The sequence below is a fragment of the Oxyura jamaicensis genome, chromosome 4 (genome assembly GCF_011077185.1).
Source record: "Oxyura jamaicensis isolate SHBP4307 breed ruddy duck chromosome 4, BPBGC_Ojam_1.0, whole genome shotgun sequence".
NCBI lineage: Eukaryota > Metazoa > Chordata > Aves > Anseriformes > Anatidae > Oxyura > Oxyura jamaicensis.
In genome coordinates, this window is record NC_048896.1 from 78,939,272 (window position 1) to 78,956,537 (window position 17,266).

A 17,266-nucleotide genomic window follows, 5' to 3' on the forward strand; every position below is an offset into this window, starting at 1 on the left:
GCTCTTTGAAGTTAAAATCAAACACTTATTTCTGTTCGAAGCTGCACTAGTCGGTTTTTGTTCTTTCTGATATTTTTTTTGAGAAGATTTTTAATTTTTACCACTCTGTATTACCTCAGGATCAGGATCAGGTCTAGCTTGGATTTATTGTAGTACTTATTATGAGAAGGCACTGGTGAAAGTAGAAATAAAAGAAAAATAAAATAAAAGGTAGCGCATGTTTTAAATGCCTTTATTCATGGTCACAGATCTACACATTTCTAAGTACAAATTCTATCAATTTACATGAATAGAAGAGTTTTAAGGGATGGCTAAAAAACTATGTGGGCAGTTCTCATTTCCTTGTGCATGCAGTTTTATGAGCAGAAACAATGAAATTCTTAGCTCAAAATTCAAAGGAATGGGTGATGAAAAGCTGAGATCACCAAGGGAACAAAATAAGACATCAACCTTATATTAAGGTAACAAGACTAATGAATTATATATAGTTAAATTATGGATAGTTTCCTCAAGGCAATACAGGAACATTGGTTCTGGAAGAGGGACAAAGGGAGAGAAGTTTGAGAGAGTTGTTCATCAAGGTTACAGAGCAATAAGCAATATGTTTATGTCAGGATGAAAAAATTATCTTAGTAGCAGATTTTGAATGGACTGCAGCAGATCTTTACAAAAAACAGGTATGTAATAAAGGCACTGCAAGTGAAAACCATAATATAAAGGTTATGAGGTGAAGTAGAGCTAGTGACTAAGAAGCCCTGCAACCAGGGGAAAAAAAAAAAAAAAAAAAAAAAAAAAAAAAAAGTAACTATGTAGTTATGATGAAATCAAAAGCCCCACCTTTTTAGCTTATACCTCTTATCTTGCAGTCTGAATTGCCACAGGGAGGACTTGTAATCAAAGTCAGAATGCTGTGGTCAGAGTTTGTATGCGCCTATGTATGCAAGTGTTAGATCATAGTGAAAAACATCTTTAAAAAGCAGTCCAAAAATAAAGGTTTGCACTTATTCACTAAGTGACCTTTCATATTTCAGTGTTACTACTCCCTTAGGTCCTTTGCAAAGGTTAGCAAAACATCAGGATGGAAAGACAGTGATCAGCTGAATTTTTTTCTAATGTTTTGTGATATCTGGTGTCAAAGTTCCTTTATAACTCAGATTTCATATGTGTTTTTTTCAAAGCAATTAATTTTATTTGGGGTTTTGTCCATGGAAAGGGAAAGGAATTTGCTCTAAAACTCCTGATAATGCTCTGTGAATTAACCAGATTTTTTATTTGTAATTCATAGAAAAATAATAGCAGAAATAGATTATTGGAATTTTTAATCATAGCTTTGCATGATTTAGATAAATCTCATTGTTAGGATAGCATATAATCATCTAAAATTTTTTGGTCCATTTTTACTTAAAAATTTGATGTTTTCGTTATACATTATATCCCCCAGCTGAAATTAGATGCCTTTCCAAACACTCATGAACAAAGCTTGCAATAAAAGCAATTTGTTATCTCAGAAAATGTCTTGGAATACCTCTTTTTCTCAATTTCCTTAGATTAACAGGAAAATGCTAATAGCTAAGCAAGGGATGGACTGATGTTCTTCTATTTCTACTTTATATCCTGTTGTTTTTTTTGTTTGTTTGTTTGTTTTTTAATGAAGTACATAATGAATGACACTGGATTTGGTTTCTTGAAATCTTGAAATCTTTTTGCAAAAGAGAAAAGTGTGCTCTTCATTACTTCATTGTGCCTCTTTTCTACCTTGTTCAAAAATGTTATTTTTACAGAAGCAGGATACAGATCATCAGTGGAATGTAGAGCACTTTACCTCAAGACTGTCAAGGCTTGGTGACCTCTGTAAAAAGGTGATACAATGTCACTACCATTTTAAATCAAAAATGAGCTTCACCCAACCCACCAAAATTTGCAGTCCTAAAATAAATATAAGACTTAAGCTCTAGACACATCCTACTGATCTCTGTGGAACTACTGCTCTGCTGTTGACTTTGAGAGTGGATTTGGAAGTGAACTGCATCAGAATGATCTAGGTCACAGCTGACTCACTTGGGGCTAGTTCAACAGAATTGAAAATTGCGTGCTGTTTTCATTTCACTGTTTTGTAAAAGTTCTCTGAGCTCCTGGTGAGATGCCTTTCGTAAGAATAAATTCATATAAATCATTAAAAAAATGCAATGATAGCCTAGAGCACTGCTGGTTAATTATTTCCTCTCAGAATAATTGAATAATATTGTGAATGCTATGAAGACATGCTCCAGAAATTATTCATTAAAAGTATCTGTTTCTGGTCTTATCTAACTTTTCTAATGAGTGTAAAAACACTCTTCTCTGTAAAGTACAGTGCTGCTGTTAAGGGATGTCATAAGTGGCTGCTGCTTCCATCAGCTCAGGGAGCAGGGATTCTTCCTGGTGTCCACTGGAGCCCAGCCTAGCCCTGCTCCAGCCATCAGCACAACCTGTCACCAACTCTGTTCTCCCCAGTTGGTTTTGGGGACACATACCATTCCCAATCTGAGATCTGAGACACCCACCCAAGGCAGTTGTTGGCAGAGACACCCCACATCTCCAATAGCTGACACCACAGGCCAGGGGTGCCTACACCCCTGGTATGACTGCATTTGCTGGACACAAATCCACCACATGGTGGTCCCCCAGTAGCTGGTTCCTCATCCTTGCAGCGCTCACACACATGGGAGAGAGTGAGATTGCACAGAGAGACAGTTAAGAAAGGATAGAAGAATAAGACAGGACAGAGAATGCAGTGATCAGGCACAGATAAGTGTGCTGTTCAACAATGGTTTACACACAGCTTGTCTGTTTTATACCCCTTTCTGTCTATTCTTCCTTCTGTTCCTGCTCCAATCCCTTCTCCTAAAAACTCCTTCATAAATTTTGCATAGTACTACAGGAATACCCCAAGTATCCCAAATCTTCATGTTCCAATTGTTTCCCCTTACTTGTCAGTTACAAAATCCATGTTGACTCTCTCCAAAACTATTCTTGGAGTTTCTTGATGGCCCTTCAATGAGTAACTGCAGACTTTTAGTCTTTGGTCAACCTTCATGGAACAGTTTTTTGTCTCTACATATTCTTATTTATCTCTTTACCCTTTACGTATTATCCCCATTTGCATTGAAAAAGTCCTTGATCAGATAACCCTCATGAAGCAGACAATCCCACCTTATACATACCATTATAGTCACATTGTGGATTAACTTGCCAGATCATCTTACATACAATTATAATATTCTGAAGATATGGCCCAGAATAATGTCTCAAGACTATTAGCTGCAGAGTCACTTTAATGGAAGTTATCAATCTCTGTGAACAACATACAACTGTCAAGGAAATTTTGATTTATATTTCCATAATCATTTCATGTTTTATTCACCGAAGATCACTTGTATACTGTAATCCATAGGGAACAATCATTGGGTTAAATTGTCTTCCATACAGTAACTTTTGCTTCCTTTGTATAGTGTCTCTAGTAAACAATAAGCAGAACTCTTAAATCATAAAGTAGATCAATAGCACTTGTTCTACCAGTTTTCAGGGGCTCTCAAGAAATGAATACACCTTGGAAAACATAAGCATATCTGCGCTGAGCTTTGAACATGTTCACATACACCATACACACAGTTAAGATAAGATAGATATATGGAGGGAATAAATATTCGAAAGCTTTCTCACAACTTTTTATATCTCCCTGTTTAGTTTTTCATTCTGATTCTTAATTCCTCTTTAACTTTTTAAAATTTTTCTTTCTTTTCTGAACCCTTTTTTCATTGCAGCTCACTTATTATCATGCTTTTGATTCCTTTCTATCACCTGTCACTCACTTTAATAGATTCATCCTTTTTCTACAGATGTCTTTTCCCAACAGTATTTCCCTCTCTTTGCTTTCTTATTCTTGAATATCACTTTTTTGTAGTCCTTCATTTGCAAATAATCCTTCATTTTGATTGAAGCATTGGTTGGTTTTCCTCTATCATAAAACTCAGTGAATCTTCACTAATCCAGATAAACTTATTTTGTTATCACTGTTTAATCACATTTACTCATTCAAACTCTTTAAAAGGTTTTATTTACAAGTTCTTGCTGTCATGCTTGCCATGCTGAGCCTCTCAGATCCCATAAGCAAAGGAGTGCTTGGAAGGGTCCTCACTACGCATCACTGGTACCAAACTTCAGGTTCCTCACTGACCAGAGAGACAGCTATTGAGATATCCAGAGAGCCCACTTTACTCCTACTGTACTGTCCACCTTGCTTAGCCTGTGATAAATATATATACATATATATATTCTTAGAAGACACTTAAAAAGACTTAAAATCCCCAAAATGAACAAAATGCAGACTCTAGCACTACTGGTAGCTTAGCTGTACTGCTGAAGCATGGGATGTGGCCAGTGTATTGCAAATACTACTGAGTAAAAAGTGGAGCAAGTCTTAAACAGTGGAAGCTTATCAGCTGGCTTTGCCAAATAAAGTAGGGAGACTTTGCAAAATATAGAAAGTAAAGAGAAGTAAAAATCCATGAATGGAAGAGTGTGAAAAAGAGTCAGTTTTACAGGTGACTTTTCTCTTTCAGTGACACTGAGGAAGGATTTTGTTGCGGTAATTCTTCCTAGTTTTTGAACTTCCTCTTAAATAGGATGATTGTCAATCCCAAAAGCTCTTTTAAGTACTTAGATGAGTGTGGCTTCCAGGTTGAAAGTTTTCACTCAGATCCCATTATAGAAAGTCAGCAATTATCCAGGAGGCAAGGCAGTAGAGAGCTGCTTCAAACAGAGGGAATTTGTTGTGGGCAAGAAAGGGTGTGCAAGACTTTGAAGGAAGGGCAACCACAGCAGTCACAGTCCACCTTGAGCACTTACTGTGGATGCAAGACAGACGGAAGTCTCTTCTGCTGAGTAGAAGTCTCTACCAACAAAAAGTGGCTACCTGCTCTTGTTTTCGTGCTGATGACAAAGTGTTTGAAAGGAAAACAATTGCATTTAGAAAGAGATATATTTTGCCTCTGCAAACTCCTGAAAAATCCCTTGGCTTGATATTCTTTCCTGGGGTAGTTTGACCTGTCTCTATAACAGCAGGATAGTATGCAGTATATACTGCCTTTCTAATGGAGAGATCATATGTATGAAGAAAATAAACATGTAAAGACTTAAGATAGGTCTAGTCTAGGTATAGATATATTGTGATTACAATTATATGGTAATTTATAAGTCAGTCATAACTTATAATGCATCATTTTTATACCCTAGCACATCTTTTTTCCTTATCTTTTACACTCTTTTGTGACTACACCAATTTTTTATTTCAAGAGTAAAAATTTCTCTGCTTCTTTGTGTATATTTTTTGTAACCAGCAGTGTCATATCTACAACAGCCTGTTAATGTTGTGATATTGGAGTGATGACATCACACACAACACAACGATTTGGATGCTTTTGGCCAAGTATGATTTTTAAAAATAGTGATTAATAAAGCAATTGTATTGGTTATGTGTATGCATGGTGCTATCTGTACTATACTGTTCTTCATATAGTAGAACAGTTCTGTGGTTTACATCTCTTTAAATCAGAGTTTTAAACAATTGCTTTATTATCACTTGCATCTATAGATATAAATCATGCTAAATAGCATGTATAGTATATGTGTAGTATACCTAAAATCTATGTATGTACAGCACGTATATCAGTACAGCAGTGCCTAAATGTAAGCCATGCTCTAGTTACAGAAGTTTATATGAAGTGTGAGCACCTCTTGGGACCATAAAAAAAAAATCCAGGTGGTGTGATATGGAGATGAGTCTTAGGACACTCCCACAGTGAATTCTGGGGAAAAATGTTTCTTGGGATTTAACTTTCATTACAGAAGAACAAATTATTAAACTAAAGAGCAAGGAGCCCTAGTTAACTAACCTGAATAGAAGTGTCACACAGCAAAGAGGAGTTTGTGGCTGATTGGGCTAGGGATAACAGCTATGAAATCTCTAATCAACACATTATTAAACAAATGAAATCAAGAAGAATTTTGGAAAATTCAGTTTCTGAATATCTCTTCACAGGCTAAGAATTAATATTATTCCGTTATATAGTAGTTAAAATGAAATAACATCAGCCTGTCATTATCAGTTCATTGGTGCTTAATGGCTCTCCACATCCTCATGAATATCCATTTTGAAAGCTAATGATGAGATACTAATCTCTTACTACGTAAAATTTACTACAGTAAATTTTAGTCTAGTTTAGAGTCTTAGTCATCACAGTTTTTCCACAGCCTATTTTAAGCTGAGCAAACAGCTACAAAATTTACTGAAATGATTACAGTATGCCATCTTAATTAGCATTTTTTAGTGTCTCAACATGTATTAAACACCAGCTCAGCACAGGTCCAGAACCCAACATACTTTCTCTGTGGCATGAGTCCTTTACTCATGAAAAATCTCAATAAGAGTTGTAGTACTCTAGTAGTACTACATAAAAGTAGTACTGGGGAGGTCATGAAAGTGGACTGCAGTAGCTGCAGATTCAACTCACTTTATTTACTGGGAGCAAAAAGCTATCACAGTGCTCCCTTGTACCATGAAAAGATATGCCACTTAGCCTCTGCTCTGTTCTTAGTCTTAAGGTTTTAAAAGAGTTGCCAAAAATGAGTATAAAAATTATACTGTTCTACTCTGTTACTTCTCTGATATTACTTTCTCCCACGTTGTTTTATTTTTGACCTTGCTCATACCACAGCAAAGCCCATATTCTTTCCATTAAGTTCTGTGATCTCTTGAGTGAGCATGGAAGTAGTAAAAAATTTTGCTTAATTAAGGCTCTGAGCTTGAAAACAAGTAAAATAAAGTGAAATTTAAGATACCCATCAGATCACATAGTCTTTTATTTTATGCTTTTACCTGCAGCATGATTCTCAGTTGAGCCGACAGTTAGCTGCTACAAATAATAAGTGTATTCATTCTTATTATTTGTAATAAATAGTTTTTACATTTCCAGATAAATTCATGAATTCATGTAGGTTCATTTGACCTTGTTCTGAAACTGGATTTTTCTTCTATTTGCCACAGCTGGAGTTTTCTTGGAGGCAGAATTTGTGTACTAACAATAATGTGCTTGCAGCTCAGAAGGCCAAGTGCATCCTGGGCTGCATCAACAAAGATTGGAGTTAGATGATCTTTAACATCCCTTCCAACCCAAGCCAGTCTACGGTTTTATGAATTGGTTGATTTCTTAGGGCTTTGGTTGAGTCATCCTGTTTTTTCTCTTTTTTATTTTAATTTATTTTTCTCTAATATTTTATTTGTATACAAACTGACAAATATTTTTCTTTCATTTACAACTTTTAGTATCTTTAAAGCCTTCTCATTCCCTCCTTCTGTCCCCAAGTAAAGTACATACTTTTTCAGGATTCCTTGCAAGCTGCACTTGGTGTTAAGTGTGGGAGGTTCCTGCTCGGTCTAGTTTGGTGACAGAGAGGACATTCCATGTAATGCCATGAATACCAGTACTCAACAAAGGGCAGCAGCTAGAATAACCTGGGTTAATCCTGGTGACTGCACCACTAGCACAGGAACTCAGTCTTGTCTTCCGCTTCTTGCCCCATCTGATTTGCATTCTAGCTGTTGTAGCAAGAGTCATCACAGAACAGTGTTTATGTTTGACAACTTGCAGTTCAGATGAAAAGTACAGGAGTTGCATACTGTTCCAACTAAGCTTTACTTTTCCCAGGAACACAAATCATTTAGTCAGCTGTTTTACAGATGTTAAGTCTGTCATTTACTGCAAATATCCAGCCAGGAGATGTTTGCTTGTATTAACCATTCAGTACGAAATGGTTAGTTAGATGTCACAGGCATTTACTCTGACAATTTCCTTTGTAGTAAATAAGAATAATACTGTTGACCTACTTTATGGCACACAAACATTAACTATTCAGCCATATTTGAAGATGAAAACCTAAATAATACTTATAGCTATATATATGCAGAATGACAAATATTAAAGAAAAGGAAGACTGGCTGCACATCATGGTTGATATTTTAATATTCAGAAAAGGCAAAAGTACCAGGCTGGTTATCACAATTCCTGAATGGATGATATGGGAAAACTCAGGCTTGGAAGTAGAAGACTGCCAGAAAGGACAACAAAAGATATCTTTGAAGTTGTACTTATGTTATTTTTGTTGTTGTTGTTGTTGTTTGGTTGGTTGGTTGTTTTTCACTCTAAGGCTAAAAATCAAATAAGTAATTAAATAGACTTAAAAGTCTTTAAAATATTTTAGCATTAAAATCTTTACAAACACTCTCTCCTTGTGTTGTTTCAAATATATAATCTGATACCATAGTTAGATGTTTTGAAGTGGCTTATAACTTAAGGGGATTATAAGAACTTTTCCAGAGATGCACATATACAAAATATCCCCTTTGCTGGAAATATGCAAGCACAAAATGATTTTGTTGTCCTGTTCAAAAATTTTGGTTGCCTTTTGCAATTCAGAATGGCTGCTGTCTGTTTGGCCTTTTCCTATCAGGATACTGCTATAATGATAAACTCTTCAGCATGTACAGAAATTGTTCTCAAGACTATATTAACGGTCCTGGTAATGTATTTTTTAGGTTTCCTCTACGCTCAGAACAGTACCAAACGCAGCATTAAAGAGCGACTTATGAAGCTCTTGCCCTGCTCGGCTGCCAAAACGACATCTCCTGTTACTCAAAGCAAGTTTTATTTTTCATTTGATTTTTTTTTATTTTTTTTTTTAGGTTTGCATGCATCAAAATTTATACTTTCATTAACTGCTCATTTGAAAGTCATCTGCTGAAGTAACTGTATGCTCTATTGAGGTTTAAAAAGGAGTGATGAACAGATTTGTGGGTTGGTAATAGATTTGTCTGTGTGGAATATGCTGGCAAGATACCAGTGCCAGGGTCTGCTGTGCACAAGCTGCTGGGTTGGGACTTACACTCAACAACCTAGCTGAAAAGTGTTTTACTGGTGAAGTTAAAAGCCTGATCTCAATGCATTTACAAAGTGGTAGCTTTTTGTGTATGTGTGTGTATATTTATGTATGTACAGTCAGTACACAGAATAATAGCGGCATAACTGATCTGGGAGGAAGGGCTTGGTTCTGCAAGTTGACTGTGTAACATCAAACTGTAAAGGGAATGAGACCTAAAGTATGTGTCTGGGGAAAAGAAAAAAATAGATCGAAAATAAAGTATGTCAATGTACTTAAAGGACAAGCACACTGACATTTCCTTTACTGTCTTGATCCTATGCTGTAAGAAAATAAGATCCTTCCTGGGTGGCTAACAGAGAGATAAAAGGGAAGAGACAGACAGACAGATCCATCTGTCCGTCCGTCCGTCCGTCCATCCATCCATATATACCTAGATAGAAATTACAGCAATAATACTAACATCTTCCTATATCATTTGACCTCTATAAATGATACTAAAATAGCCCAATTCAGTATAGATTAATTTGTCTTAATTCTATGCACTAATTTGAGCACCTACAAATAGAAGCTGAATGGTCCCCATGCTTCCCCTATCCTATTCTTGATAAAGCATATTGATCATCTAAGGCAAGAAAAGCCTCCAAGAGCAGTTCCCTCTCTCCAGTGATCATGGGACAACCTGAGGCCACTAGGTTATGAACATAGGCCCTTTATTAAGTGCTAAGACTTCAGTAATGTGGACACAGGATTTCTTTCTGCTGTTCCATTTCACTGCCTTTCACATGCTCTTCCATAGAGAAGACTGTGGTGTTTTCTTTCCTTTCTAACTATTTGAGATCTCAAAGATGAAAAGCACTATGCAACATTTTAGTCTGCACAGGTAACATGAAAATATTTAGAATCAGTCTTAATAGACTTGACCATGCAAAATATGCATAATCAAGCTGTGAGTGTTTTGTAAGCCAGAAGTCAAAGTAAAGCTTGCATCAAATGTTTCATATTTGAAAACCACATAGTAGAAAGAGAAGATACAGTCAGTATTTTCCTCAGTGCTCTTGTAAATAATGAAATGCTGTTTTAAATGAGACTATTATATTACATGAAAATATTATATTAAATTGTAGGTGAACATTGTTATTATCCTATTTTGACATAATGTGCTATTTGATTTCTGCTGGTTTGGAAGAAACAACATTCTGATATACTAGGAATGAAGTCAGCACTACCTACAATTACAACCACATAATACAAATTCTTTAAAAATTTTAAAGGGAATATTTTTAAAACAAGTATTTTGTTGAAAGAATGTAAACCCTGAATTTACAATTCTGTGCTTACTTTCTATGAATATGTGCAGAAAAAAATTACTTGAATAATAATGAAAAACTTATTTCAGGATTCCCATTCAACAAAGCATCTCAAGGAGTGCTATTTCTTATTTGTGTGTTTTGCTTTGTTAAACCTAAAATTAAATCTATCCTTCCTTAGTTAAATATTTAAAAGCATATGCTACAGAAAGGGCTAGACTCAATAATGGCTTTGAATGGCTTTGAAATGCATGTGCATGTAACTATTATATAACTAGGGGACATATCATTTGGGGTTTGTGCAGGGAAATGCATGTGGAAAATGTTTATATATATGAACTGAACCCTAAGACTGGACTTGCTTCTCCAGCAGTCATTATTTGAAGAATATGTCTGGGTTTTGCATTGATTTTACCATTTTGTAATTTAATGAATGATGAAAGGTTCAAAGCATAGTTCCTTTGGCAAATACTTTAAAAAACTGTCTCTACTGGAAGAAAGATATTCATCAATGACATAAATAAGAATATGTATTTAATATATAAAGAATTGAATATGAACTTGTTTCTCTTTCTCAGTTGACATATATGGATAAATATACCTTTTATGGATGGATGGATAAATAAATAAATAAATAAATAAGGCCTTAACTTTCTAGCCTTACAGTTATTACCTCTACTGATCTAGCTTCATGAAGAACTTATAGATGTCTGTCTAGGTAGTCAGATGATTCACAAATAGAGAGCTTGTTTCCAGTTAAGTCACTTTCTTTCTAAACAGTAGCCCATTTAAATTCCATATAACTTTTGTCATATAAAAAATAAGCAAATGAGAACAATATTTATTCTTGGGTTGACTCTTTTGTCAGTTTAGCATAAGCACCTAGTGTTCACTGATAGCTGACAAAAAATCTCAGCTGCATATTTAAAGCATGACATTATTACAGGGACTTTATAATGAATATAAAAGATCCCTTTAAAACATGATGGAAAAGCTTTAATAACCTTACAAAATAAACCTTGGATGTTCTCAGCCAGAATTAAAATGTAGCTCAAGAACTTTGCTAGACATTCCCCATATTGGGATGACAGTTTGTTAACCCTGGACTGACTTTATTAAAATTTTATCTATAAGGGTAGGGTTTTCAAAACTCACCCTTTGCACTGCAGCATGACAGAAACTTTCTTTTTAGAGGTGAGAGCTGAAATGTTCTTATAATCTTGATCAAGACTATCATCAAGCATCATAAGTACAATGTAAAGTTGTGAGAGTTGTTTCTTTGTTGTTGTTTTTTATTGTTGTTGTTGATAGCATTTACTGTAGAATTATTCATAAAGATGGTGGTGGTCTCTGAGTCATCTGAGACAACCTACAAATAGTTGACACAAAAAAGAGAACCATGAACAAAAGAGAACCATGATATTGCTTGCTCATAGGCCAATGCAAAATGGACATTCTCAGATAAAATTATGGGTTACACTGAATTGGAAAATACCTTCTGTCAGATTAAATGAAAGATACTGTGTTTCATTTCTCCTACAGATATCTTTCTCTGTAATGCTTACACTGATAACTAATGACTTGGTAAAAGCTAAAGTACAGAGCCAGACAAAATTATCGTGTCTCTCAGAAGAGTTATAAAATGCAGAGGGTTCTGTGAATTTGCAGTCTGGTTCAGTGAATTAATTTAACATTATATTAAGGCATTTGCAAACATGTCATTTAAACAGATTAGCACTGTATTTCTTATTCTAATAAATCTTTCTGCATTGAGTGTAAGCTGAAAAGTTTTAACAGAGACAGCTTTAATGAATAAAATAAATGTACTCAAGGCACACTGTCAAGAGAAAATGATGTTCAAAGAATCAGGTTTGAGAAGCCATCAAGTATTTATGAGGTTCTTTTTTCTATCTTACACCATGCCTTTCATCTTGCACTTGTAATTACAACTATTAAATGATTCTTGCTAATTTGGTAAAGGCAGAAGCTATAGTTATCACTCATTCGTTGGTCATCTTGTCTGAAATATTTCACGGTTGATGAGTTTGAGGTGGACACCTAGTCTTGGGATTTAGGGTAGGAAGCCAATCACTGGAAGGCTCTCAGGCAGTGGGACCCACTTTTTTTAACGTCTGTTTTTTTACTTACCACACCTGGAATAATTGTTTAATCCTTACATTTCTGAGATGACTGCCAACAGCAACATCTCTTTGACAGGAAAAAGAGACATGGTCCTACATTATTATTGTTGTTGTTGTTGTTGTTTTTGTTTTAATTTGTTCAAATATTTTATGTATTACGATTATAATTTTTAAGCAACCTACTGTAATGGAAGGTGTCCCTGTTCATGGCAGGGTTTATGGAACTAGATCTTTAAAGGTCCCTTCAAACCTAAACCATTCCATGATTGTCTGATTCTATACCAAGGTTGTTCATTTTTTGTTTTTGTTTGAAATATAACTCCAGATTTCTCCCAAGCAGCTGAAAGTTATTATTACTGCACTGAAGCAGAACAAATATATGTGAAGATATAATCATAACACTGTTTTAATGGTGTATTTTCTTTGTGATCTTATGAAAATTGAACAAAATAAAAGTTTATTTTAAGAATGCGGAGTTCCACACTGATTAAATAAAATACATATTTTCACCGTTGTAGAAGTGAAAAATTATACGTGCTTGGTTTTGCTCAAGTTACATTTCTGTAGTTGGTTTAACTCTTCAAACAGAAGGCGAAAATGATTTGATTAAATTTGTCTGAAGTTTTGTATAACCTATGCTTAATGCCTGCTTAATGCTCAAATTTTTGGTCTAGTGTATGTCTGGTACCCCCATATTAAAATCAATCAATCAATCAATAAAAAACGATACTGTAAATTCCTATATCTATTCCACTGACTTTAACTTTCACATTTAATCTCTACCAGGAAAAAATGTATTGCTTTCTGTCATCTTTATAGGGCCACATTTATTTAAGCCCTAAACATGTATATTTACATTCATATTCTCTTGATGATGAGGTCACTAAAATCCTCAAGTTCCCTGCTAAGGCTGCTCTCCATGAATAATCATGTTTGTCCAAAAGGGTTTGTTATATGGTACTCAAAGCAAGGTCTACTACTGAATGTGCAATATTATTCTCACACACTTTAGAAAGTACAACTTTATGATAAAAGAAGAGCACTGGGAATCCCAGTCTAATACAGTGAATTCACTTCCAGTAATAAAACAAGGGAAAAATGTCAGTATTGCTGTGACACTGAGTTTTTATAAGATTGTTTTTGTTGCTCAGAGAGTTGTAGAAACAGCAAAATCATACTGAATGTGTCATTCATGTCCTTGAAGAATGTTCACTTCCCAGTTTATTATTATTTATACGTATGTTGTGATAATATCCAGACCAACAGATTATCACCACTGTTCCACATTCTGTGCAGCCACTGAAGCTGATAGATACCCTTTCCCCTTGAGATCAAAATTAACATATCTTAAATGCTGCAAAAGCTATTATTTAAATTAATGTCATTTAAGGATTCTTATTTTCCTACAATGGATAGTCATTTTTACATCCTCTATTTCTTGTTGAGCCTTCCTTCTCTGTCTCTTGTATTCTGCAGACACTGTAGAAGATGAAATGGAAATGGCCACAGTACGACATAGACCTGAAGCTCTTGAGCTGCTGGAAGCACAGAGTAAATTCACAAAGAAGGAACTTCAGATCTTATATAGAGGTTTCAAGAATGTAAGCACTTCATTTTTCAATTTACATGTTAGGCCACTGCAGTCGCAGCAGTTTTAGAATGACTGGCAACAGAGATTTTGGGATTCAGTATTTAAATGCTGCATGCCTGATCAAGTGTGGAAACAATCTGCAACAATTGGTCTGTTTAATGGCTGAAAGATACAGACAGAAATCATCCAGAAGATTAATTATAAGTTAGTAAAGTAGGACTGTACAAGGACAGATTGTGTTGGGGCTGTTTGGCAAAAGCTGAAATAATGGGAGAGAAAACTAGTCATGAAAAGTTTGGTCACTTAGAGGAAAGATTTGATTTTTTTCTACAAAAGAGTTATCACAAGATGCAATTGGCTAAAACTACACTAGAGGATCTTTTTGTTAGGTGGACATCAGTGGATGACTTGTGTTTTTCCTAGCTCTACAAGTCTGTGAATTTGTCAGATCCCTTTATCGGGAGTCATTATTTGTGATTTATTGCTGATATATGTGCCTTATCAACAGACCCTATTTTTTAAACTGGGTAGGATCCCCACTGAGGGCCCCAGTCCATGGATACAATCTGCCTCCTTTGCCAATGTGCTTTTGCTGTCCTGTGCCTCTGGGCTTGGTGCTGGCATGTGAGGTTCCCATAGCTGGAATAGCAAGGAAATATGGCACAAAAAGATTTTACTAAGTTTTATTAATTTCTATACTAAGCATGGCTCTTTACCAAAAGTGAGACCTACCCTGATGTCGTATATATGGTGATGAACACTATACACAAGAAAAATTGCTTTATCCAAATATATATCTATTTCTTTCTTCAGTTTTATTCTATCTTTCATCTGATTAATACCTTTATAAGATATTACATGCAATTAACATTACATAGAAAATATTTAATATTAACATTTTTGAATAATAGCAATGGCTTCCAAATCATCAGAATGTAATATAGCCTATGAAGTCAGATTTGAGTACAGCAACTGTACAGTTACTAAGTCTGCTGCTGAGCTGAAGGTAAATTGCATGATAATTGCATTTATCACCTTTGGATTTAGTATTTCTTTTGCCCTTACATAAGGGCCTTCATCTTGCCCTTGGCATTTACTACTTAAATGAAATTGTGTAATGAAGTATTATAAGGCTAAAACACAGTGAAGCTTAACTATGGAATCAGAGAGAAAATTTTTAATAGCTTGTAGAAGAAGAAGTGTATATTTTACAGAATTACCAATGATTTATTCTTAGATATCATGTATTTTGTAGTGAAAGCATGCTGTGCAAAGGGATATTTTAAAACAATATTTTTATTGAAAGCTCACAATGCAAGTAAAATATATAGTCACTTAATGTGTCCTGGCTATACATCATCCCCATTTCCAGAAGGTACATAATGTTGGCATGTTAGTGATTAACAGTGATTGCTCTTAAAAGCTTTTCATTTCCTCGGGGTACCAGAGAACATTCCCCAGTTAATGACAGTATTCTCAAGGTATTTCAAATCATGAGTTAATATCCCTAATTATCTAAGGAAAAAAGGTAAAAACAGAGTGGATAAAATACACCTTCTGTCTATTTTGTTGGAATCATTATTTTTGAGTGTCTCAGAAATAAAGAACCTTGATGCTTCTCTGCATAAAATGAGGCATGGCAAAAGAGAACGTTATAAGGAAGTATTTTAATTGATTACTCTTATACATTTGTTCCAGGAAGAATGCCAGCTCTTCATATACTTCTGTGTTCTAGGATGTATTGCTTACATCAAAAGAGTTTTGATAGTAATATATCTTCTCAAGTGTTTCATTTCTTTATCTGCACATAGATATAAATATCTGACTATTTTGAGCTAATGAACAAAAAACTCAGATTTTTTGTTTAATGTAATCGCAAATATATCAATTACTTTCAAAAATGTTGTAAAACATGTCCAGGGATGGTGACTGTTACAAATCAGTTTAAAGCAGAAGTCTTACTTAACCCAACGTTCAAGCTTCAGAAATGAAGGGTTACAAATCTTTCAGATGAGTTGGGGTTTATTTTGTTTCTCATATTTTTCTGTTTCTACTGCAAAATTTGCAGTTTCCTATTTTTGCAGCTCCCTAATCTCTTCAGAGAGTGGTTAGGTCTGGTTTCCTCAGCTCTGTGAGCAGCTTGTCTATGTGAGTTCATTTTCCTGTCACCTGTCTAGGTTTTACCAAAAACAGTTTGAGCAGCTTTGGTAGACATTTATATAGGATGATATTACAGTGCCTCTCATGGCTGTGCTTAAATGCTCTCCCTCTGACAAAGATCATTGGCTAAGATCATTGACAACGATCATTGTCTGTCATAGGCTACCTCTCTTCTCACTCACTCTTTTAATATCCAGCTGAATGCTATCCTGCCAATATTTTCACCCCAAGTGCTTTATGCTTCATGCATTGATATGTGCTGAGAGTCATCCACCTGGAAAGTAGCTTGGCAGACCTGGAGGTGTTGTTGGAAAGGTTGAGGAAGGTGATCTTTCTCCTCTGTTCAGCACTGGTGAGACCACACGTATTGCTGTTTCAGTTCAGGGCTGTTTCTCAGTTCAGCACAAGAGAGACAGAAACATATTGGAGAAAGCCCAGCAGAGGCCCACAAAGGTGATGACAGGACTGGAGAACCTATCCTATGAGGAAAAGCTGAGAGAGTTGGGACTGTTCTGAGAAGAGAAGGCTTGGAGAGGATTTAACAATGTTTATAAATACCTGAAGGGAAGTTGCAAAGAAGATGGAGTCAAGCTCTCTTCACTGGTGCCAAGTGCCAGGATGAGAGACAATGGACAGAAACTGGAACATAAGAGGCTGTCTCTGAACTTCGGGAAGCACTTCTCTACTGTGTGGGTGACTGAGCACTGGCACAGGTTGCCCAGAGTTTGCAGTCTCTATCACTGGCGATCTTCAAAAGCTGCTTGGACATGGTCCCAGGCAACCTTCTCTGTGTGGCCCTGCTTGAGCGGTGTGGTTGACCAGATGACCTCCAGAGGTCCCTGTCAACATCAGCCATTCTGTGCTTTGTGATAATCTGCTTAACCATTCCTCTAGGGTAGAAAATCCATTGAAAGATTTAATGGAACACACAGGCACACATATTTAACATGATACTGTCAAAATGTGCATATCCGACCTCTCTTCTTTATGGTTTTCATTTGATGTTTGCCTGTCTTACCATCTCTTCAACAATATCACTGTATAAAAAGAAAAGAAAAGAAAAGAAAAGAAAAGAAAAGAAAAGAAAAGAA

General features: G+C 35.5%; 1 protein-coding gene and 1 long non-coding RNA gene across 8 annotated transcripts in view; one reads left to right on the plus strand and one right to left on the minus strand.

The window, feature by feature from the left end:
- Window positions 1-17,266, plus strand: part of KCNIP4 (potassium voltage-gated channel interacting protein 4) — a 429,982-nt gene that overhangs the window by 367,372 nt on the left and 45,344 nt on the right. For 5 of the 7 annotated variants that reach the window (XM_035323824.1, XM_035323819.1, XM_035323823.1 and 2 more), the window contains one exon: window positions 13,901-14,025. In XM_035323824.1, the coding sequence (XP_035179715.1) occupies window positions 13,901-14,025 (125 nt within the window). Of the gene's footprint in view, window positions 1-8,632; window positions 8,735-13,900; window positions 14,026-17,266 lie in introns of all 7 variants that reach the window. The other 2 variants (XM_035323818.1, XM_035323817.1) reach the window with 1 other exon arrangement.
- The window catches only part of LOC118165636, a 25,539-nt gene continuing 20,544 nt past the window's right edge, over window positions 12,272-17,266 (minus strand). The window contains exon 3 of the long non-coding RNA XR_004750151.1: window positions 12,272-12,282. This is a non-coding gene — a long non-coding RNA (uncharacterized LOC118165636). The remainder of the gene's footprint in view (window positions 12,283-17,266) is intronic.